This window comes from Argiope bruennichi, chromosome 4 (genome assembly GCF_947563725.1).
Source record: "Argiope bruennichi chromosome 4, qqArgBrue1.1, whole genome shotgun sequence".
Classification (NCBI taxonomy): domain Eukaryota; kingdom Metazoa; phylum Arthropoda; class Arachnida; order Araneae; family Araneidae; genus Argiope; species Argiope bruennichi.
The window spans coordinates 38188561-38215570 of NC_079154.1; the positions used below are offsets into that span (position 1 = coordinate 38188561).

At 28.3% G+C, this 27010-nt stretch overlaps 1 protein-coding gene across 1 annotated transcript in view; it reads right to left on the bottom strand.

Moving 5' to 3' along the window:
* Positions 1 to 22424: 22424 nt before the first annotated feature.
* Positions 22425 to 27010, bottom strand: part of LOC129965465 (uncharacterized) — a 114669-nt gene continuing 110083 nt past the window's right edge. Inside the window, exon 13 of the mRNA XM_056079357.1 lies at positions 22425 to 24505. Coding sequence (XP_055935332.1) covers positions 24094 to 24505 — 412 coding nt within the window. The 3' untranslated portion in view covers positions 22425 to 24093. The remainder of the gene's footprint in view (positions 24506 to 27010) is intronic.

Below are 27010 nucleotides of genomic sequence, written 5' to 3' on the forward strand. Positions count from 1 at the left end.
AATTTTAAAAACATTTAAATTGTACTAACAATACCCCAGTGACACAAACCACATCATAAAAATTCTGCAATAAAAATAAAAGTATCTTTTTACTGATGTATTTTTACGAAGCTAAAAAGTATTTTGATTATATTTTTAATGGTGGAACTATACATACAAAAGCAGTCCTAGTATTTTTTCAAGTTTGCAATTTAAATCTAATTCTAGTACCGCTATTATAATCTATGGATCTTTCCTACAAATTTTTATCAGAAAGAATTTAAAAAAGGAGTTCCAAATATACACCGTTACCCTTTTGAACAGACATGGAAAATTTATAAATTGAAATTTTTCTGTCCAGATCACAGTTTTCGTTTAAAATTTTGTATTATAATATTTAAATCATGAGTTCCCAAACTGTAGAACGGAAAGAATTTTTGTTCGTTCGCGACTAGATTTGATCATATATATATCTTTATCCAATTTTCAAAAATATAACTAGACACATTAGAAATTTTTATTTTTAAAATTATGTTAATAATAAAGCTTTTTTTCCCCAGAAGTTCTTTTTTTGGCACATAAAACCTAGTTCGGAAAGAACATGTACTGTTTGACTCTTAAAAAATACAATCAGCCGAAGATGAAGTGAGCAGATATTTATTTATCCAACAAATAACTAACTGCCTGAAGGTCTCATAACATTGAGGAGCCCCATGTAAAGAGATGTTTTAGTATATTTTTAGGGAAAATTGATTTTGCCTTTGATTCACCACAACCATACATATTCGAACTAAGTTAAAGTAAAATCAATAGGAACTTAAATATCTGAACTTTTTTTTTTTTTTTTTGTATTTTCGAATTCGCTTACAGATCAATAAGTTCTAAGATTTTCCAAATTGTGATTTGCTGACCCAAACACAATTTGATCAACCAAATCCCCAATTATGAGTACCCAAACTATAGATCGGAACGAATTTTTGCTGTTTCACGACTTGATTTGATCATATATATGTATATATTCAAAAATTAATTAGACACATTAGAAATTTTTATTTGTAAAATCAAGTTAATGATAAAGATTTTTTTCCCCCTCAAAAGCTCTTCTTTTTTTTTCTTTTTTTTTTTTTTTTTTTTTTTTTCTTCTTTGGCACAAGAAGCCTTTTTTGGGAAAGAACATGTACGTTCTGATTCTCGAAAAATACAATTCGCCGAAGATGAAGTGGGTCTCTGTAAATTCGATTTCTAAAAAGTGGATAGCATTGTTTGAAAGTTTAGAAACCCCTTTACAATATGTTAAAAAATTCCCTTCAGATTATGTTAAAACCCCTAGAGTTAGATAATGTTAAAAAAATGATGCAATTCTTATTTCTTTTTAAAGAAATTTTTATGTATATATTACTGTAAACAATTCCTTTGAAGATAAACTTAAATAAATATTTTTTTTATTTCATAATATTTTGACACATTTTTTGTCATAATTGTTTTTATGTAAAAACTACTTAAATAGAGATGAAAATAAAATCACTAAAACATATTTGCTTTTGGAAGCCAGGAAAGGAAAGGGTATCTCCAAACTTGCATAGCCTAAGGATTCCCAAAGAATTTCTTCCGAACCTGACCCTTCGCCTTTTCCTTTTTCACCTTTTTACAAGTTGCAATTCAACTTATTTCAAGTTGGGAAGAATGGGGTTTGGAATGTATTTTTTATTGACTTCCTTATGTGCGCTATTCTTGTACAGTTTTATATTCCAAAGACAGTACAATATTTTAATATTTTCAAAACTTACTATCAATCGGGTTTCTGATTAATTTGAATTTTCGAATTGAATGAAGATAAGCCAGGCTGCTCTGACGCTGTTTTTCGAAAACTGTGCTTAGAAAAGGTCCAAAAATATGCTTTTCCCTTACCCCATGAAATCTAGTGTCAATAACCCCTCCTCGTAAGACTGCGAAGGGGATGCTGGTGCCTTTATACTTCAAGGTCACGGTTTGGCTACTTCCCAAAAAACAAAACCGTTCAGTACTAAAATATTATTGATTCTATTTAATTTTGTGTGTTTGATATGCTGAGTAAGCATGATGAGCCAAAAGAAAAAGTGACCGCCATAGTTTGAGAATTTAATAATTTTACAGCTAATTTCAAATTGATTATTTTTTTATATGCCTGCGAATCTACTAATTTTTAAAATTAAGAGCTATGATGAACACCTGCTGCCAAAGCCTGTTCTACAGAACAAAAACAAAAGAAAGAAATATAGGGGAGAAAAACCTCGTCATATGTTATAGCATTTTTTTTTTTTATTGTTGAGCAGATAGCATGCCCTAACAGAACAAAAACGAAAGAAATAAATAAAGGGAGAGGGGAAAAACCTCATCATAGATAGAAGTTTTTTTTTTTTTTTTTGAGCAGATGGTATTTTTAAAATACGAAATAAAATTATTAAAAGGCGATATAAAAATAGAAAAAAATAGAATATTTATTCTTAAAAATTATTCAAAAGGAATAATTGATGGAACTTTTGATGAAAAAACTGATTAAAAAATTTCGTAATGATTATGATCAGGGAAACATATTGAAGTCTATAACCTTAAAAATTATAAATCTAAAAAAGACAAATATTTTTAAAAAACAGACTTTTATCGGTGTTCTAAAAAAAAAAAAAAATTCTAGAGCTCAAAACAAAAATTCTTGAAGCATTAAATTTAAAATGACATAGAAAGTAAATCATAATGAGTTTATAATTAGAAAACAATAGATATTCAGTTGACTAAAATATATTAAGAACAAAATCCTAATTTACTTAGAGTTTTCATACTGTTTATTTTCTCGTATAGGTAGTATATATCAAGAAAGTATTGAAATCGTCAAACAATTTGAACTCGAGATTTGATGATTCTCCACTTTTCAGATTCGAAAACCACATTTTTAAAATTATGTGTATGAAAACGATAACTCAAATTCAATTCTAGCTAGAAAGATAAAATTTGGCATAAGAATTAAACTCTGACTTTGTAGATTTCTTTCATATTTTGAATGAAATCCATTTAGAAGAAATCTTTCTATACGGCTGTCTGAGTGGAAGTTAATATGAAAACTACAAAATATAAAGTTAAATTGGTAACATTTGATACACAGGTTTCACATCGAAAATGTAAATCCGAATGAAATTTGAAATTAAATCCATCAGGTGATTGATTGTCTGTCGGTTTATGTGTTCACATGCATGCAAATTCAATAATTAAAAAACATAGTAGTTTAAATAAATGGAATTTGGTTTACAGTTTTACATCTAAAATATAGATTTTTCCTAAATTTTTAACAAATTCTGTTGTGGTATTCATAACCTATTAGTCTGTACTTTCGCATGTAAACTAAATGCAGTAATTCCATTAGTTTAAATCAATGAAATTTGGTATATTATTTTATAACTACAATTGTAATTCTATGTTAAACTTTGATTTCATTCGAGTACGATAAAAAAGCATCCAAAATACTTATTTGGTTTTCTGGTATTTGAATATTAACAGCATTCCAGCGATTAATCGCCAAAAAAAATCGACGAAGATCACTCTCTAGATTCAATAAAAACGATTAATTTAAGCCAATGCCATGCAATTAATAAACAAGTATCGGTTTTCTAATATATTATGAAGCACACAATTTTCATGTGCGGCACGCTAAAAATAAAAATCTAATCACGACCTTGCTTTAGGTCCTCTGTTTTATGCGGGTTTCCATAATATTCATTTATTCGAGAGTATGGATGAAAATATGGGATGCTTTTTCTTATAATAACTCTCGCTGTTATTATTATTATCTATTATTTTTGTTTTGACTTCCGTATGTTTTGGGGAAAAGCAAAATTATTTGCTATTTTTTAGTACGCCAATAAAGCTTTTTTTTTTTAAAGTTTTTATATTTATTATCAAATTTTCGGATTTTCATCAAATGTGAAATGTCTGCTCAATTTTGGAAAACAGTGCCAACTTTCAAAAACAGAGAGAGAATGACGTCGTAACATTGTCTAGCAGAATGTTTATTAGCATATTAGAAAATTTTAAAATTTACGTTTGTCTCATGAGCATTACGGCAGGCAATTAATAAAAATCTCTACAGAATGAATTTTTTTAAATTAAAGAAGGATAATTTTATTAATGTAAGTATTTTAACTAAACCATTTTGAATAAATTAATAGGAAGTAAAAATTACAAATAAAAAAATTGCAGATATTTTTAGCTATTTTGTTCTATATTTTTTATACTCATACATACACATTTAAATACCTGTAATGAAAAAATAAAACAATGGAACAAAATAGATTCTTGGAATTTTGATGAAAGATTAAGAAACGTTAAAAAAGAAAGGGAGACAAAAAAAAAAAAAAAAGAGAGAATTGTTTTTTTTTTGTAAATTTGAGTTTTATTTATTTATTTTTGAACCGCATTTCTTCAAATTTGAACGTGTGATTATAAAGAATATAAACTAAAAAGGATTTTTAAAAATAATTTTCAACTTAAAATATTTAAATTGTAAATTATCAACTTAAAATTAAATGAATAACAAAACTGAAATCGCTTAATCGATATTTCTATTTAAAAATATTATCACATTTCAAATAAATCGTAATAATTAAATTATTTTATTACTTCATTGTTATTTTTTCAAAAATTATATCTAAAAACCAAAAATAAAAAGTGATATTCAACAAAAAGTAAACTTGTTGAATTGTTGGCAATTTAAAACCAGTGAGTTTATATTTCTTAATATTGCATTGTTTAAACACTTAGAATAACACATCGATTTTATATCGAGCATATTTATGCATAAATAATTGCATACTAATGCATAAATTATTAGTTACATGTTAATCAAACATAAGTGAATATTAATTAAATTCACATGTTCGAAGATCTGCTTAGTCAACCTCGGCTGAAAAAAACCTGATGTTGCACTTTTTGAAAGTCATTAGGTGGCCTCTTCACGCGTAGGTCTTGAAATGACCTCGAATTTCATCCTCGTCTTGGGCGTTTTGAGTTAACCCGATGCACTCGGCTGGTGAATCTGACTCACCAAAAATAAAAGTGCAGCATTTTTTTTATCTATAATTTTCGAATGGTAGAAAATCGTGATAGGAAATGTGCAGAAAAGTAATATAAGGTATGCTTATATTATTTAAAAATTATTAGCTTAAAAAAATATATTATAAAATATTTAGCTTTAAAAATTTTTTTTAAGTCGGGTGTAGTTTTCTTCCCCCCCCCCTTCTTATCACTACCTAATGATATTAATAACTTAAGGTCAAAACTTTTTGTTTTAGTGACGCACAAATAATTTTTTTTTGGATTGAATTTTTAAAAAATTAATGAAGATTTAAACTTTTTATCTGAAAAATTTTACCATCATAAAATGTTCGGCTCGATTCGTCTATATTGCATTTGTATATATATATATATATATATAGAACGATAACGTGCGTGGTACAGAAATCGTTCTTATGTCAAATGACAACGCTGAAATGTAGACACATTATTATACGAACATTTCAGATTACTTGATTGAATGATGTTTTTACAGTTGCTTTTAATTCAACGCTTCGCTAATTAATGATATGCTAAAAAAAATCATTAGAAATGCTGTGGATAAGATTCATTAAAAAAGTTATTTACTCAGAGGAAAGAAGATATAAAAGAAATAAAAAAAAAATTAAAGAAACTTCAGTCGGACACAAAATTAGGCCAGATGGTTAATCACTATGACTTAATTATGGAAATTGATGATTATCTTCCAAAAATATTATCTCACACAAATGTTTTTTTTTTTTGTATTATTGTAAAACTCAAAAACATAAACTTTTTAATGGTATTAATTTCATTTCTGTACCATGCTTACTTTATTTTTATTGATTGTTTAATGTGATACACAATTTGTTATGAAATTCAAATTTATCCATCAGGCTGCTTTTGACAATGTTAAGATTTAAAAAAAAAAATGCCTTCCTTGAACATTAATCAGAAGTAGAATTTCCATTCCTTTTTTAATTCGTAATATAATTTTTTTAATTCAATTAAATTCATGTTTTCTGATTTTATCAAATAATAAAGTGAAATTTAAAACATATACATTCCACATTAATATTTAACTGTCCAAAAAGTTAATAATAGTAAATTGTTGCTTAATATATTCTGTTGAGCCACATAATGGTATTAGTGGTAACATTCTTCTTTCAGCAGATTTCTTATATTTTGATATATGTGACAACCTATGAACAATTTTAGAAAAATCATCCTGAAAAAAATTATTTTTACTTTCTCATCAGCCACTTATCATTTGTCTGCTCATCACATTAATAGTATTAATTTAATGATGTGAACCAACTTTAAGGAATCAATTACATCTCATTATGCCAAACGAAAGTATAATTTAGAATTATACACCTATGATAAGACTAGAGCATTTTGACTGATTAACTATTCACGACAACTAAATAAATTAATTGGGGAAATTTCTCGAAATGTTGAAACTGAAGGCTCTGCCAAATTTTAATTTGCTATAAACTCTCGAAAATGGAGACCTGGGAGGGGGGCAGGTGGCCATTGATGATAAATAAAAACTTCACAAGCTTTCAAATGAAATAAAAATGTTCGAAATCGTCACATTAATTGCGGTTAGGAAAGTAATTTAGTACATATTTTCTGTTATTTATCATAGTAGAACTTATTTAGTTTTCTCCATAGAGAATGAAGATAGTATTTTTGAAATTTCAATAATGAAGCAATGTTTTTGAAATTTCTCTGAAATATGGAGGCTGGAGCAAGACAAGGAAACATTGACGACATTAAGAATTGTAAGTTTTCGTATGAAATAAAAACTGGCGAAATCAAACAATATGAGTGAAATATGGGATTAGTTCCCTAATTATTTTGAATTTATAGATGAAAAGTTTTTCTGGGAAAAGTATTACAAGTATGAACTTGTCGCATAAGTAAGGAGATTCTTTCTTCTTAGGAAGTTAAAATAATGGTGTGACGTCTTGTTTAACACAACATGATGGCGGACCATATCTCCAATGGAAGGAGTTGAAGCATAGGTCTGTGGTGGTTATTTTGTGATTGATCTGAGATATGGCTTATTGTTGGTAGCGGCTGATTATTAGATGAACTTACAGCTTCAGATAATAGAGGGAACAGCAGCGACAGGATGTTTGTAAGACTCATACGTGACAAAATAATCGCAAGCATCTTACATCATAATTTGGAATAATATCTTTTAATCTGTGAATTGAAGAAACGATTATATTTGTAAAAGTCTGGACTAGCGCATAATGCTCTAACGTTATTAAGCATGATTTTTTTTAATTAAAATTACTAGTAAAATAATATAAAAACTATTTACGTGGGGAGAATAGATTTAAGTGAATTTCATTCCTCGTGCCTTGCTATTACAGAACTGATATTTCTTGAAATATTCTCGATTTTTAAGAATAAATAATTCTTACTGGTATCTTTTTTATTTATTTATGTTCTTTTTTACTATTTTGCTAGAATATTACATTTCTAATTCATAAAAATAAATTCTTATTCTATAAGAATAACTATTTCACTCATTGTTTTATAATTTTTTAAGAAAATTTCTTAAATGAGATAAGATTAAATCAAAAGCAAACAAAATCTTAAATGTTCTTTTTAAAAATATTTTTATATTGTTCTGTTGGAACAGTTTATAGCAACTTTTAGAAGAACAACTAATTTGCTCTTGATTAAAATCTAACTTAAATTAGCTAAATACTATATGATATCTAAATTCTGAACATATTAAAATGCTTCAATAATAACTCTAGTATATCAGAAGAATAAAAAACAAAACAGTTATTACTATGAAATATCTCTACGACATGAAACTTCTCAGAATGTATAAAATTACTCTGAAAATATGCAGAATTATTTCTTTAATAATTTGTCACAGCTTTATTTATTTAGTTTTTACTTTTTTGTTTTCATAAACTTGGATACAAATCTGATGGAAACGATTTTCCTTTTTCTGAAAATGCAAAGAAATGCATTTTTAATAACGTCAATATGACGACCAGATTATTTTATTTCTGGTAGTGCTTTACAATTTTATTTTTTGATAACATGCTTATAAGTAAATAAACTTAATATTTTTACCCTGCGATAAAAGAAAAAAAAATATTTGGAATAATGAAAAACACAATAACTTAAAATGTATAATTATATCTTTCAAAGAAAATGGTAATAAATATACAAAAATTATCTATGTAAGTATGATGCTTTTTCTTAACATGATAATATTTTTAGGTTGGTATTTTAGTTGCAGACTGAATAATGTAAAAGGCCTTAATTACAGGATATGACGTTCCAAAAGTGACCGCTACTTCTTGGATAATAAGTGCTCACTATACTACAGTTTTTAAAATAATTTTTAAATTTTTAATTAATTAAAATTAATCAAATTTTAACTTTTTTTATCTTTTTAACTTCAGAAGATTACACACAAAAAATAAACCTCTTTCTTTCATTATTTTAAAATACAAAAAGTTAGCTTATGAGAAACTTAAGATGAATGTCCAATTTCTAGCTAAACACGACAAAATCATACCAACTACCAACCAATTTACCAAAAGTCTGCCATCTTAGATGGCTACAAGAAATAGTAACAAACAGTTTGTAGGGTTAAAATAAAAATTGTCAGGATTATCACATTTGGCAAGAAATTGTTCCAAAACATTCAGCTTTGGCAAATGGACATTATTCTTAAAACGGACCAATATTTCAATGACATACCATTTTTATTCCCCTGCAATTTTCCCATTAATTTGAACGGATTTTTAAAATTTAACTTTAAATACAATTTCGACAGTAATTTTATTATTTATTTGTTGTACAAGGCTTGGCTTCATATATTTATAATGAAATTCGAAACCAAAATTGTTGTTGCATTAAATTTCTCCATCGTTTAATTTTTGGCAATATTAGCATTGCGATATACGAAAAAAAGAAAATGCTTCCACTGAACATTATTTCCAAAGTAGAATTCTTTATTTTCATTTTTATAGATGAATCCGGGGTGGTGAAAAAGAGAGGGAAAGAAAGGCGAGGGTTATTTTTAGTTCACTAAAGCCACAGAATGAAACCTCCTGCCTTTTCACAAGAATGAAAATTCCATTTTCATATCAATAAGTGAATTCAGTTTTCATTCAGTATTTCAATTTTCGTATCCATTTTCTTGTAAACAATTATTTTGCTAAAAAGACCATTTTTAAATAAGAAAGATTCATAAAAGCATATGTTTTTAGTTTTATTTATTCGTATCTCTTATTTTAATTCTTTTCATGTTTCTCATAGTTCCTCATACAAACATTTTTTCATCAAAAGTTTTTCTGCAACATCACAGCAAATTAAATGTCAAATATACAGCTTTCGCATATTTTATTTTAGCTAAAAACCTGCACGAATTACTGTCAAAATAGGATATTACAATTTAAAAATATTTCATGAATTAGATGAAATTAATTAAAAAAAACTTTGGTTAAAAATTTATTTGGTTAAAAGTTTTAAAGAACATAATATGTACAGTAGCACATTTTTATAAAATAAAAAATAACTACTAAGTGATTTAAAGAACGGAACAATCTGATAGTGCGATTTGTTAACTATTCGAATAAAATCTTCAATACATTGAAATATTTAATAATAATTTTAATTATTAGTATTTGTTATATTTGTTTTAAATGAGAAATATATCACTGTTTGCAAGAATTTAAAGTTATTTCGCAGGGTTTTATTCAAGAAAAACAAATGAATGCATGTCTTTATTTTTCTATTCGATTCAACCCCGAGATGGCGAAAAATGTTGACTCGGCAGCATTCTAAAACCTACCCGATTTCCCCCACGGCAGGAAACCGGACAATATTATTGGCTCGTGCCGAGCAGGCGAGCTGACGTCATATCTGCTCGCTTTTAGCTTGGGAAAAGTCTGAGTCATATGCGATCAATGACAGGTCGATTTCAGAAAAGCGAATGATGTAACAAAAATATTTCGAAACCTACATTAAACTCTTACATGAATTGTCAGAAGTTAATTTTCCTACATATTAACGGCATTAAAAGAGTAAAATATAATGCCTCTTCTTTCACTGATGCAAAAATAAATTAAATAAAAACCTTTTTTTAAACAAGCTTTTACATGCATTGTTAGAAGTTAATTTTTCTGCATTTTAACAAAATAAAAAGAATAGTATTTAATGTCTGTTCTTTCTCTATACTGCAGGATAGATAGCTGGTGTCCAAAAGGTACTTAGAAAAATATTTATATCCATCATAAGCCAATGGGTGTGGTCTCCCAAAGCTTTCTCACATACATTTAAACAATCACACAAGAGAATGCCTTGCATGTCATTAGCGTACAATAGTTACAAAATATTAATTCTTGGCGTGAATTTAGCATTTTTATTGAATGCATCATGTCTTCCTTGGTGAATCTTTTGGCGAATAATCTCTGACATGCCGTTAATAGTATCCGAAAGTCGAATTCGTGCTTTAGACACGTTTTCTCAACCAAATGAAAAAAAGATTTGACACAAAATTGATTTGTAGTCACAAAATCCATACCAAATTTCATATATTTAACTTACTGCGTTTTTGAATTATCGCTTTTACATGTTTCTGAAAGTGCAGACCGACAGACAATCAACCCATTGTTGTGTTGGTTCAAAATTTGACAGGTGTCATACTATAGATGTTAAATTTGTATACTGAATCTTATCTATCTAGCTCTGTTCATTTTGTAGTTATCGTGTTAACTTATATTCAGATAATCGGATAGACAGACTTCTAAACAGATTTTGCTCTAAAGTGTACCAAATTTCATCCTTCTAGTTAAAAGCGTTTTTGTTGCTGAGAGTGTTACCTTTGTTACTAAGACAGACAAAATTTGTTTTTTGAACTCAAGGAGGTTTGGAACGTGGAGATTCGTCAAAATCTCGAGTTCAAATTTTTTTGATAATTACTATATTTTCTTTATACTACTTATACGAAAAAGAAGAAAAAACAAGCATTTTTATCTGAAAAATTAATACTCGACAATAAAATTTAAGAAAATTTATAGCAATGCTTAGTAGTAGTGAGTCTTTTCGAAAGATTCCTGCTAATAATAAAGGCTCTACTAGTAATAATAGTAATAGTGTATGCACGTTATTACTTGTTCTGCTATGATTGCATGTTAGTACTTTAAACAGCAATCCGTTGGACCAAGAGTTACCAAGTTTGATTTAAATATACTTTGTAAGATAAGGAATATACACATTAGAGATAATTTCGATTAGAGTTTTAATTAATTAAAAAATTAGCTAGAAAAACTTTATGAAATTGTGGGCTTTAGGAAGGACTCAAACCAATCGAATATTTCAATGAGATTTTTAATTAATTAAAAAATAAGTGGTATTTCGCTCTTTACTCGTATTAACATTAGAAATTACAACACAAAAAGAAATTTAACACTACCTTAGATGCCCATTCAACTATGCCAACTCAATTTCTAAACAATTTCTATTTTAATTTAAATAATATTTTTTTTAAAAAAATTGAAGCATATTTTTAGTGCTTTTTATTGTCGTAATGCGATTGAAAATTTTCAACATTGCTACAACTACTCAATTCTAGACTTTTTTTTTCTTTCCTTTCCTTTTAACTAACGTATTCAACATTTTTTATCATGTGAAAACATGTTGTTTTGGTTAGAAGGTTTTGAAGCTCGAAACCGCGTAGGCAATGAATAAAGCATAAATGTCCATTTTCATCACCATCTTTTAATTCATATATATATATATATATATATATATATATATATATATATATATATATATATATATATATATATATATATATATATATATATATATATATATATATATATATATATATATATATATATATATATATATATATTTATATAGGGATAGAGACCGATAGAGAAATCTCGTGATGGTTTCAAACCGGTTTAAACTGGTTAATGACATAAATTAATTAAGACAAATAATGACTTAAAAATAATAACGTTCTCACTTGATAACTTGAAATTTGGACAACAAGGACTTCGCTTTAGAAGAAGGCAATTGTGAAAATGTTTCAATTATTCTTTCATTTTTAAACACTGTTTCACTTTCCAGCAATTCAGTTGAATATTTAAGAATATATTAGTTAGTAAGATGTTTTTGTTCTCTTATTGCAGTGCACTGATTTTTTTTTATGTGTAATTATTAGTTAGTTCATAAGATACTTGAATTTTCTTATTTCAGCGCAATAATTTTTTGTGCGTAATTATTTGTTTGTTAGTAAGAAATTTTTGTTCTCTTATTGCAGTGCACTGATTTTTTTGGAGTATGTATTTATTAGTTAGTTATTTAAAAGTTTTAATACAAAAAATACTGAAAGAACTATTACAACTAAACTTCGAACAAAACATATAACCGAAATGTTTCACAACAAATAATTTCAGAGAACCAGTTGTTCAAAAATACATCTAGTTAATTAATCTTGCCATCGGAAACAGTTTTTAAAAAAACAGGTCGCAAACAAAAAGAAAAGAAGATTTTGGAGAGAGAAAGAATGATTATGATAATTCCGATGCTTCAAGATGAGAAGCTCTACAATCCTGTTATGGACCTAGAAAAGTCGTTTTCACTATTATACGTCATCCTGACATGCGCAGTAAGCGATTATGAGCACGTAACGGTTGTGTTTGTTGAAGCGAGACCGCTCTTCAACTTATTTGATATTTCTTTGGAGGACAATTGACTTTCGCAACTGAATTGTGATTAACAAACATTTTTTATCTTTGTGTACACAACATAACAGAAATCTCAGTGAGGATAAAAAGTCAACAAATGTAACGGAAAATAAAAATGCTCTATTTTTGAAATAAATGCAAGAGATTTCTGCACTCGCATTAGATTAGTTGACAACACGAATGAATTCGACTTATAATCGTTATAAAAAAAAGTACAGTTTACAAAATCAAAATCAATAAATTTAATAAGAAAATACTTTTCAAAAACATATGTTTATTCGTGTGTAAACAGCAGAATTTTTTATTTTAATTAGTTTGATCTTTTTAATCTTGGAACCTATTGTTTCTGATTATTATTGATTAATTAAGTTATGAAAATATCAAAATAGAGTATCGTCATCGATAATACATAAATGTATAAAATTTCAAAATTGTAGTATAATAGAAAAAATGCAAAAAATCGGTAACAAAATTCTACTTTTATCAACATCAAATAAGTTGGTAAAATAAAAGTATTTGAAAACAGAAACGTATTTATTTACGCAACTTCGTTTCCATGGTAACATTCGTTTTTCTTGGTAAAGTCTTCGTTCGCTAAATATTTTCCCACACAAGCAATTACAATTTTCGTAGAATTTCAATTTCTTTCAAGTGTTCCCGCCCAAATACAATTTAACTTCTTTTGCATTCCATTTTTATTTAATTTTTTCATCTCAACTGCAAATGAAAATCATTTGTTTTTTTATTAATAATAATGATTTTCCATAAATTAAACGCATTTCATTAACTGATTTTTTATTATTATTATTGATGCTCGTTATAAACGAGGCTCACGTAGTTTATTTGGGAATATCGAATGGAAGAAGAATTATTGAATTTTCATTGGAAAAAATATTTTTTTAAATCTTTTCTAACTGTCGACAGATAGCGTGTACTCGTCTTTTGGTTCCAATTTAAAGTTAAGCCAATTTCTAAATTTTCTCAAGTAAACTTTTAAAGGAGACACACATATTTTATACTTTTAAAAACATTGATGTCTTTTTGTATATAATAAGAAAGTATAGTAAATATTCAAAAAATTCGATATCGATATTTTAATGATTCTTCTCGTTTTAGATCTTATTTAATACCAAAAGTTGAGTTTGTAATTATGTCTATCTGTCTATATATATATATATATATATAAAACGACGCTAACGTAAGTGGCACAGAAATTGCGCTTATTACTTCTTACAGAATGGCAGCAATAAAATTTAAAAATATCCATGCCTGAAAGATTTAGAAGACTACTTTATTCAGTATTTTTACAGCTGCACTTAATTCAACACTTATAAATAAAATTATTATTACTAACACTAATTAAATAAAATTATTATTACTAACACTAATTAAATAAAATTATTATTACTAACACTAATTAAATAAAATTATTATTACTAACACTAATTAAATAAAATTATTATTACTAACACTAATTAAATAAAATTATTATTACTAACACTAATTAAATAAAATTATTATTACTAACACTAATTAAATAAAATTATTATTACTAACACTAATTAAATAAAATTATTATTACTAACACTAATTAAATAAAATTATTATTACTAACACTAATTAAATAAAATTATTATTACTAACACTAATTAAATAAAATTATTATTACTAACACTAATTAAATAAAATTATTAAATTATAAACGACGTTCGCTATGTCAAACACTTCATTCAGTCAGAAGATATAAAACAAATTAAAAAATAAGCATTAATCGGAAAGTTTAATAATCGAGAAAGAAAACAGGTTAACCATCACTATGGATTCTCATTATAACTTTCCTATGGAAATATATGGCTTCCAAAATTATTAAGCCATTTTCTCAAAAGGCTTTTGCATTATCTTAAAATTAAAAAAAAATACTTCTTTAATGACATTTATTTTATTTAGACATATTTTATTTACTTTCAGTGAATTCTTGTTTATAATGTTCAGTGAATTCTTGTTTATAATGTTTTATAATGTTATGAAATTCAAACTCATCCATCAAAATATACGATCGTGTGCTTTTACCAATGTTAAAATTAAGATATTTTTTTTTTAATAATTCCGAAATAGGATTTTCACTTTCGCTTATATTTCATAGTATATATACTTTTAATTTGTGCCTACAGTAATTTGTTGCAGAATGATTCAGTTAAAGTAATATTTTAAAGTTGTATCAAATAAAACTTACATTTTTAAAAATACGTTTCATATTAATCATTTAATAGTCTAAGAATTCAATAATTTTGACAAGCAATCCAGTGGCCAAAGACGGCTAGTAATAATTAATCAACGGATGCTCTCCCCTTAAATTCGTATACTTAGACATTCTAGCAACTTCTTTTCAGTTCTTCTGCTATAATCAATTGCATCTCCTGAACGTACTGTAAGGCGGTTGGAGTATAAAGAGCAAGGCGTGAATTCAGTGAATTCTAGAAGATCAAGGCTATCCACCAACGTGAATCTCCCTCCCGACATCGCATATAGTGACGCAATTGGGCATGCTTTCTGCCTCGAAATATATTGAAGAAAACAGAATATGTATTTTGAACGCTATCCTTCAGATCAAGGGCATCCAAAATTTGACCCACTTGCACTGCATCTCCTGAACGTGGAGGTGAAGTATAGAGTGGGAAGCGTGTGAACCCTCGAAGGTCAAGGCTGACGATCATCGTGAATCGCCCTTCCTAGCTTCGCCATATAGTGGGGCAGTTTAACACTTTTTCTGCCAATATACTGAAGAAAATTAAGTATATATTTTGGAGGCTATACTTCAGGTCAGTTGGATCCAAAATTACACCTGGAGTTTCAGTTTTGGCCAAAAAATTTTATATAACTAAAATTGTTGCGTTTTTGTGTTATTCCGTTCACATACAAGAGAATATACAGCTCAGCAAGATATTAAGGCCTTGATAAATTTTATTCAATGTTTCCCAGAAGTCTGCAATTCCAGTGATAAATCTGAATACCAATTTTGGTCCACATAGCTTTTTGTGCTTTAGAATCACGGTGTTTATATGCATACCGATAGGTAGACAAACAAACAGATTGGTATGATTTTTTTTTTCTTTTACTTATTCCGTCTAAATATTGATGTGAATCTATAGATTGAGTGGTAAGATTATATATAATTTTTTTTTCATTCTAATATAATCCATTTTTGAGTTAATCGTGTTCCAGACGACATAATGCCAAAAATATGTTTTTGGAACTCGGAGAGGTCTGAATCGTGGAGATCTCGAGATCGAATTTTGTGACTGTTAGGAGTTTTTAAAAGCAAGTTGGCAAGTACTCATATTTACTTCTAAATTCATATTGCCTCGCGTACTGTTTACTTTAAGGTTCCAATCTTTTCTTAAGGTTTTACATCGATTCTTTGAACTAGTCACTTCACTTGAATCTAAATTCATAACTATTTAATCGGAACCGTACGACCTTGTTTATACTATAATCGTAGCTGATATGTATATCTACTGAATGTTAGCGAAACATATGTCTATGACTTTAAGTCATGATAGGGTCGGTATATGATACTGTACTTAAGGACTTTGTTATTACTGCAGGCAATGAATTACAAGCACCCATTCTGTAAACTGGAAATGTCGTAATTACAAATATGGTCTGAAAATGGGTTTGCATTTGTTTTTTACTTTCTCGTATACGTAACAAAGTGAAAGTATGGTAATAGACAAAAAATTTGAACTCGAGATTTTGACAAATCTCATAGTTTGGACTTTCCTGCGTCCGAAAAACACATTTTTGGAAAATGTCCATCTGTCTGTCTGTGACAAAGATAACTCAAAAACACTTTGAGCCAGAAGGCTCAAATTTGGTATACGATCTTTACACCAAATCTCCAGACTTCTATCGAATTTTGAATAAATTCTGTCTAGTGGAAATCATCTGTCCAGCTGACTGATTATGAGGTAATACAATAATTAAAATACGAAAAAAAGCTAGATAGATAAGATTCGGAACAGAGATTTAACAACGATACTATAGACATATGTCAAATTTTGAGCTATTTCCAATAAAAGGGGGATTGTCTGTTTGTCTGTATTTTCAGAAACATGTAAACGCGTTAATATAAATACACGCCGGCGTCCTGACATAGGGGTAGCGCGTCTTCCCCGTGATCTGCCCGTACTGGGTTCGAGTCCCGGTTCGGGCATGGTTGTTCTTCATCTGTTCTATCTGTGAGATGTGTGAAGAAAGCTAGACAGATAAAATTTGATATAGAGATTTAACATCTTTTGTGTAGACAACTATCAAATTTTTAGTTGAATCTTATGGCGATTTCACTGCATGTCGGTCTGTACTTGTAAACGCAATAATTCATAAACATGATGATTTAAATATATCAAATTTAATATGGAATTTGGTGACTACAAGAGCAATTTTGTGCCAAATTTTTGTTTCATTTGGTAGAGTAAAACATGTTTAAAACCCAAATTCGATTTTGGGATATTATTATCGCATGTTAGAGATTATTTGCCAAATATCTCTCCGATGATGACACGATTCACGCCAAAGGCAAAATTCACGCCAAAAGTGAATATTGTGTATTTATTGTACGCCAATGCCATGTAAGGCGTTCTCTGGCATGACAAGTTTATTAAAGAGTATTCGAGAAAGCTTCGGAGAGAACACTCCCGCTGTTTTAGTAACAAATCAAAAGTTAAATTTTTTTATTTCTCCGTTGTTGGTGATTAGATGATCGCCTCTTATGCGATGCTGAGTGTTTCTTTTCTCCGCTATAAGGGAGGATGTGATCATATGTAGGTGATGCCGCCTACATGAGCTTTTCTTGCAATTCGCCACTTACGAGCGTTCCAGTCAGTAGGTGGGACAATCTTTTACACATGCTGACGTAAGAAGTGGTATGGTTCGAAAATGCACATAAAACATCCCCAAAAGTGTTCGAGAAAGTTCTGAGAAGAGTTATTCATGCTCGTTTTTAAATTAAATAATTTTTAGAAATTTGCATTTAATTATACATAAAATGGAAAAACAGAAAAGAGATGGTTTCGATTTCAGTTTAAAAAATGAAAAACTTTTCATGATTAATTATTGATAACATTTAAATTTATATTTTTTGTCATTTCAAAACATAAATTTTATTTAATTAGCATCACCTAAATCTATCTCATTAAAGAGATAACTATACTGTCGCATATTAACATGATGATTATTATAGGTAAGCATACTATCTACAAATTATGACATAATTACTAAAAAATATCATTTAAATTTCTTTATATAACATATCAAATGTTGGTCCTGGAGCGAGCAATTTGGCAAGCAGTTAATTCTTAAAATGAAATTCTTGAAATATCCTATGCCAAGATAGGATATTTCAAAATAATAATTCAGATTTATAATTAAAAATTATTCATGATTCAATTTTTTCCCTCAATAACTTCAGTGCATCTTATTGCACAAAAAAAAAATTATGCCATTTTAAAATTTAAAGAAAAAAAAAAGCTTTCAAATTTTCTTTTTGTATAAATTTTGTATCGAACTTTAATTAAAAAAATATTGTAAGTATTTTATATAACAATACTTATCACTGTTTTTTACAAGTATCGAATTACAGGTTTGAATCTCCTTTAAATTTCTATTTAAAAAATTCTAGAGTTATCGCCCCAAAATATTTTCGCCTACTCTCTATAAATAATTTATCTTACCTTCACCTCCGTCCCCCCCCCCCACTGGACCTTGGGCAAGGTTATAAGCATTGCGACTGCTCACTTTTTTTATACCTACACTTGGCAGTTACGTCTTTGTAATATAGAAAAGCAGTTCTGTCTTGTCGTATTAATTGCATGGCACTGGTTAACAACAATAATTACAAAATATCAATTTTTGGGAAGAATCTATTTTGCGATATTTGACTTTTTTTTTTCTTTTTATTTTAATCACTGGCATTTCGCTACTACACAAGTACCGGAAAATAAAAATATGCATTTTTTGATGGCCTCTTCTGACTGATTGAAGCCAAAATTGACAGAGAACTATAACTCATTCGGTATACAAGAATATATACCAGATTTCATTAATTTTATGTCACTGCATTTTTTAGTTACTGCTTTTACATGCGTGCAAAAATATTGATCGACAGACGGTCACCGTTTGATGTATTTGGTTCAAAATTTGATATATACATTTTAAATGCGAACCAAATTTCATCTGTCTGGCATTTTATACTTTGCAATTATTGTATTTGCTTGCATTTAGATAGAAGGACAAGTCATAATTTCTATGAAGGAATTTCCGTCAAAATTTGATAGAAATCTATAAATTGGACGTAAACTCTATTTTCTAAATTTGATCCGTCTAGTTGAAACATAGAGACAGTAAAAAAACATAAACATAAACAGAAACATTAAACTAGACATAGTTTCAAAAATATGTTTTTCGGACTCAGAAAGGTTTGAAACATAGATATTCGTCTAAGTTCCGAGTTCATTTTTTTTTTTTTTTTTGATTATTACTTTTTTTTGTTGCATATTTTGTATGTAAAAACACACACACACAAAAAAAAAGATTATTTTTTTTATGTTTGAAAGAAGCGAAAAATTTCTTTCACCAAAAACATTTTGCAGACGATTTAAATTCCTTTTAGTTTCTTCCTGTTTTCACGACAGGACATAACAAAAATGGTTTTGGAAGCCGCTAACATGTAGAAATTAATTTCACCTCGTTGGAAGTTTCCGCATAATTTAAACAAGGCCAAATTACTTATAACCGGAGAAACTAGTCGATATTGTTAAAAATAAGCTTCGTGCATCAGAATAGCGTTTTTTTTTTGTTATATTTTGCTTTATGTAGTCCATTTTAAAATTACTGTAACTATTTATATATAAACAATATTTTTTTAACGTTATATTGCAGCAGTTATAATATTATTTAGTGTTCAAAAAGATTTTAATAAAATCAAACTAATATAATTATTATATGCCCACATCAAATTATATTAAAATATATAAAATTAATTAACTGATATGAGCTAAAAAGATATAATTTTTTTTAAAAAAAGATTCGAACTTATAGGCTGAAACATTACAACGCGATCAAGTTTCTCGTTTTTTTTTCGTCTGCAATTATTTTATTTTCAAGATTTGCTTTTATTATGTAGCAATGATAACGTGCATCCAGAAGAAAATGGATTTAATATTCACGCAACACATTCGAGAATCATTCATAACGCAATGTATTAAAAATATTGTAAAATGTATCTAAAATTTATAAATAATAGTAAAGACTATTCACGAAAAAAAATTTATAACAGCGAAAAGCTTATTTATACTGAATTTTTAGACGCTGTAAAAATAGTTTTTGTGCTTTAATAGGCTCCAAAGCTTTTAAAAATATATTCTAGAATTAGAATTATAAATTCTAGAATTAGAATTAGTTAGAAAATCGAAATACTCTCACATATTGAGTAGAATACAGACAAAGAAGTATTCTACTCACTATGTAGGTAGAATATTTCCAAATGTACCAAAGTTAGAAATTCTGAGTCCAAATTTCTGCCCTATAGAGCGTTCCGAATGAGTTTTTCATCATGAGTATCACAAAGCACATGTCACAATTTACAAATAGGATGCAAAGTCTATAAATGCTATCATCTTAAAATAGCAGTCCATCTTTTTATTATTGCATTCTTTCCGTGACATGTTCTAGAATACGAGGTCAAATTCCTTTGATTTTTATCATGTGAGAAAATGGTGTTGTTTTGGTTAGGTGGTTTTGAAGCTCGAAATCGCGTAGGCAATGAATACTGAAGTCCGAAATCGTAGTAATAAGTATTGAAGCTCGAAATAGCGAAGGCAAGGGGAAAAAAAGCATGAATGGCAATTTTCATTATCATCTTTTAGTCGCATATATTTTTTTACCTGCTTTTACCAGTATTGCATCATTATTATGTATGCTTCTTTGACAGCAGATGCATTTTTAATGGCTTCTACCAGTACTGCTTTGTTGTTATGTATGCTTCTTTGACAGCAGATGCGTTTTTAAAAGGTTGACTTAGAATTATGACATCATAGTTGTTATTTCATCTCAAAATCGGTCCAGCTCCCAAACTTTGTTTGCCAGCTAAAAAAATTGAAAATGAAAGTTAAAAAAAATTATATATATATATATATATATATATATATATATATATAGAGAGAGAGAGAGAGAGAGAGAGAGAGAGAGAGAGAGAGAGAGAGAGAGAGAAGTTTCGTGATTGTTTCAAACCGTTTAAACTAGTTAATGACTTAAAAAATAATAATGTCCTCACATAATAACTTGAAATTTGCAATTGCAGATTTCATTTTAAATTTTAATTAATTTATTTTTGATATTTGAAATTTAAATCAAATACTCTTAAATCAAGGTGATAAAAAATTGTTGGGTAAAAGAGCATAATGAAAACATTTTACGAAGAATAACAGAATATTTATGATATTTTACAATATCGTTAAACTCTTTTTTGTTACAACAAAAACTTTTCAGAATCTTCTGCAATTTGGATTTTCAAATGTAACGTTTCTGATGTCAAGTGTAATGAAATGTGTATATTTCAAACATTTTAAAACCAAATATAATCGCAATAAAAATTTTTTAAGAACTTGCAATTATTAGTGCAATAGAAACGTTTCTATTTGTGCGTAGAAATACTCTAAGAATGAGGAAGCACGGTTAGAAAAATCGAAAAGTTCGAATCGAGATTTAGTATATTGATAGGACGCATTTAGGATGTTCATTCATTGAAATATTAAAACACGATAACTAACAAAATCCGAAAAAATGATGCTCAAAAAATATTAATAAGTTATTCCCATCGTTAAGGAGTCAGGTAAGATTTTTTTTGAAAAAATTTCAAATTAAATTAACAATTTACGAAGAATTTCAATTAATAAATTATTAAAATTAAAATTATAAGTTACAAAAATAAATGTTTATTCACATTTTTCTTGAGTGATAATTAGAATTTAATATTTTTTAGATTTTATTCAATAGCGTTTTGATATTTTATTGAAGTAACACCATAAAATTATATTAACATCATACTAAATTTCATCTAGAACTGAGTTGCAGGTCATCTTTTTTGTTACATGTATTTTAATATATGTTTAAATATTTTCCGTTATATGAAATTCATTGTAGCTTAATTTTCTCGTCGAATAATTTTCGGTACCCTTTCTTCTAAAAGTGTGTTTGGATATTGAAATTTTCGATAAAAACATTTTATTTATGAGTTCAACATAAAAGCATGCTTGGAATCTTTTTATATTTTTATTATTTCCCATTGTTTTGTCTTTAATGTATTTCACAATTCATTTTTTCCAATATTATTGAAATTTTGTGGTTATTTTTTTTAGTTACTTCGAGATAACACCTCTTACACAAAATCAAAATTTAATTAAAAGTGAAATTAAATAATTTAATTAAATTATGGAGATATATATGTTTGTAAAGAAAATACCATTATGCTCCATATTTCATCTAATACAAAGGTGAATGAAAAATCTATTACCAAAAACGATCTTTATAAATATGTTTGGAAATAAATAGTATGCATAAAAGTAATAATCGATGCACAAAAGCTTACAAAAAACATTTTATTAAAAAAAATGTTTAATACAAAAATACACTTGCACTCACATAAAAGAAAAGTGACATATCAATATGTTCGCTGATACTGGAGTGCTGAACTTTCGAAAATGTTTTCTCACAGGAACTTCATCACATTTTATAAATAAATACACACTCACAATGACACATAAAAGAAATTAAAACATGAGAAGAAGAACCACGGAATTCACAGTTCAGTTAAAAAGTGTAGACTTCAACATATTTCCCTAGCAGAACTGAGGCATTTGTTTACATAAAAAGATAAAACGCCTCTGCATTTCCCTTGAAAATTCCACTACCTGCAGATAAAAACAGTTACAATAGCACAAGTAATATTTCTTCAGCATGAGAGAAAAAAAAATATTTTCTTTTCAAGAAATAACTGTAACTGTCTCTTAAGTTCCATAGGTGCATGTTTGCATTTTTGGATATGCGACCACAAAAAAGTAACATGAAAACACGCAAGAATCATAATTTCTGCATTCCATAAAAACTGCTACATAGAAAGGCACGAAGATGTTCAAATTAACAAGTGACGATGTTGAGCAATTGTTTAGACAATACAACCACCTGTGCGAATGCTGCATTTTTATATTCCTAAAGTTAAATTTAGGAAATTCACCGGATTATATTATCAGAGGGAAAATGACGAAGTTTAGCGCAGTTACATGAAAATTAATTCGGCATTGAACTTTATTTTCCTTCCAACACGAAATTATACCATTAATAAAAATACACTAATTAAAAGATCCCTCGTGAATTTATTTCTGTCCTTGGTGAAACTAGCATTTGATGATTTTTTTATTAGATTTAATAGCGCGCAAGAGACAAATTTGATTATTATTTACTATGGATAAAGATAGTTAAGTTGTACTTGGGCCAAGTTGACCCAGGTTCCTTTAAGGGATGAATTGAAGAATTACAATGAATAATACGAATGATTTAAAAGAAAAATACAGAACAAAATAAGTTATTTCAAATTAAAAGAATCTAATGCCACATTAAGAATTATTTTCTTCCGTTTTGCCACTCTTCCACTTTGATTTTTCAAGCCATTCCGAAGATGTTATTTTCATCAATACTAACATGAAAACTTAAAGAATAACTATAGAAGTGTCAAATTTTATGAACTTGAAGGCAACAAAATCTGATTATTTTCGCAAATTTTAAAATCAAATTATGCAAATGAAATACGTTTTTTAAGTGTGGTCAAAGAAAGACCACTCTACTACTGAAAAAATTTTTTCTTTCCGTTTTTAAAACACAAAATTTCGTTTATCCACAAAGCTCGTAAGGAGAAGAACAAATGATTGCAATCATGAATAAAATGAAAAGTAGACAAACTATTTTGATGCAAATTGCTTTGAAAATCGATTAATAGAAAAATCTACTTGCAACTGGACCTAACAGTGGATAAATACGTATGCTCCCTGCTAAATATAAACGATAAAAAAGATACATGAAACTCTCTCCTGAATCATTATCATCACAGATTTAACACATAAAAATTGTCTTTGAAATGGTGTTTGTTAATAAGAATAATTAAAGAAAAGCCAAGAGACTGGCTTCAAAAGCAATCGCTTTCTCAAGATTTGCACTTGAAATTGTGGCCATTTGCTGAAAATCGGTATGAATCTTGCCTTTATGGGTATGCAGATTGGTAATCACTGTACAAAGGATTCCTAGTTCCTTCTCCCATTTCGGTTGCAAAAGGAGTTTCCAAGGTCTTGGCGTTCTTTTTACCTCTTGCTGTAGTTCCGCTTGTGGAAGTGTTGTCAAGGTCTTTGAACATGGTGAAGACAGTGGACAGAGAATCAGCATAGGACAAAGGCTTGTGCGGGAATCCTCCATATTTGTGGATGGCGAATAACTGAGGACCAAAAATACCTAGCAATATAGTGAGTGCTGTAGCCATCAGTGCTGATGGGGCGGCGATATTCCTGCTGTTGGAGTCTGGTAAAAGCCAGCAAGCGACATCCCATGACAAGAAGATCACAAGGCAAGACAGGGTAGTAGCAATGAGGCTTCTGCTTTCGGGTTGGTTATAAGGAATCCTGCAAAAAAATAGAATAAAAAATGTAATACATTAAAATGTGTAAAATTCAGGAAACTTTTAAAATACCGATTAACAAACAAAGGAAAAATACTAAAAACTGAATAAAATCATAACAGTTTATTTCAAATGTGTTTGCTGCTCATAAGTGGTATAGATATAATAAGTGACGTATTATATATAACATAATTTTTCCGAACACCAACCAACCTTAGACGTTTAATAAATTCAGACAGCGTTCTGGGCAGGATGCTATTTTTTCGCTTACTCTTCATTTTTCTTCAAAAAGTTTTGTGCACTTATGATTAGAGCTCAATGCCATTTATACCTCCCTTGCTTTCCTTTATTACGCCACTGTTGTTCGTACATCAAAATTGAAGCTTATACAATGTTAACCAAATCATTAAAAATGGAATTCGAGTGAAAATAAAACTCGTGCAATTTTCAGATTCCATAGGATTAATATTGCTTTAGCCAGTGAGTGATAAAAGAAGATGATAACATGTAAAAAGCTTTGCTCAGTGGCTTAACGTTTAGTTAAATAACGTGTCACGAAAAAAGGAGTTCCCTAAATTGTTGATTCTTAAAATTTTTAAGTATTATACATCAAATATAAAAATCGAAAATGATGTACCATCCTAAAAGCATTTTCCAATTTAAAATCAATGTATCCTAAATTATTTGTTTATAATTAAAGAATAAATATTTTAAATTTACATTATTTAATTATATTTCTAAAGGAAACTTTTTAATAAAGTTTATTTATTTGTAATAAACATTGGGTAATATAACATAACAATAAATATTAAGATTTATTATTGAAGAGGATTAACGCTACAAATAATTATTTATATGAAATAGGTGGCGCTTTATCTTTCTTAATTAGTCATGCTTTATATTCAATTTTTAAAAAGTGAGTCTAAAATCCAGTTTTGTAAAGATGTGATGTACTGAAAGGAATAAAAAAATTTTATATGCTACGAAAAACGAAACATAGGCATAAAACATTTTATATTTACTCGTGTTTATTTTCATAAACCAGATGCCTAGATATATACTTTCAGATATATGCTTCAGATCGCTGCGGTACTATTCTAATTTTTTTAAACTTTAATTATAATTCTGCTGGTCATTTGTATTTCGCTGCAGTTTATCAGTTCTTAATGAGATTTTTTTTTTTTTTTTTTTTAGTTTTTTTCTGTCGATTCTACTTAATTTGAAGTATTGAACACGCATAAAGTGAGTAAAAGTGAGTCACTTTATGTATAATTGAATAAAATTATTCTTAAAGCGAATCAGCTCAACTTTAAGATGAAATATCTCGGTTAATTTTTATTCTACAGAATTCCGTCTTCTTGTATTATATTCATTAGAATACGAGTAAATTTCTATTAACATTAAGTGCAAGGTAAGGGTAAACATATGTGATATTCACCCTTTACATTGCAGTTAAGGTTAATAGAAATTTACTCGTATTCTAACGAATATAATGCAAAATGTTGGAGTTCTACAGAATAAAAATTGATCGAGAACATACGAGGGTGAACATATAATGATGAATATGAATAAGGGTGAACATTTGCAATTTTGAGGCCGGAATAGCCTGGTTGGTAGGGCGTTAGACTCGCATCTCTTAGGTTGTGAGTTCAAACACCTCCGGACGAAGACTCTCCATGTGTGTGGTGGTGGCTGGCTCACGTATAAATCTGTCGTGATCACAAAATCCTCCATATCGAGAGAACTACCACAACGAGTCCTGGTTCTCAGGTGATTATTCTTTGATTCAGGTCTAAATTGCGATCTGTGGTTGAGTAAATGAAATGCATGAATGAAGTCCGGTTCGCAAAAAGGGCTCTGACGCGCGGGTAGCTAAATCGGACTCTTGGCCCTAGTTAGCGCTACTGAAAAAACAAGAGACGCTCGCTTGGCTTAAATCGCTGATAGATATACTGTCGGCGGACTTGTAAAGTACCATTAATCACAACAACATATGTGATTTTAGATTCTGTAATTTTTATATAATTAATTTTTTCTATTTAAAAAATACCATGACCTAAATGCTTATAACAATTGAATGATTTTTTTTAAATGACGCTCCCATATGCAACGCTTGCGAAAATAAAGACTGGATAAAGATAACAAATTTAGTGTGTATATACTAGTATACCTTGTTCATATATTTCTAAATACTGGAATAATAAAGATTAAATTAAAATCATAAAACGGACACCATTTTATATTCATTTAAATCTTTTGTGGAAAAATTGTGCCACAAAAATAATTTTAAAAAAATGATTAATAATACAAGTGCTCTAGTTTGAGAAACTCAGCATTATTTGATTCTTCTTCTTCTTTTTTTTTTTTTTCAATCGCAACAAATCTTGTTGATTATGGGAAGATCTATTAGAATGCAAATAATTTGCTAAACTATTTTTACTAAACTTAACTCCAGAGTATGGGCGAATGTAAAATGCTAAATTTCCTAATTTTTATATAATTGATTTTA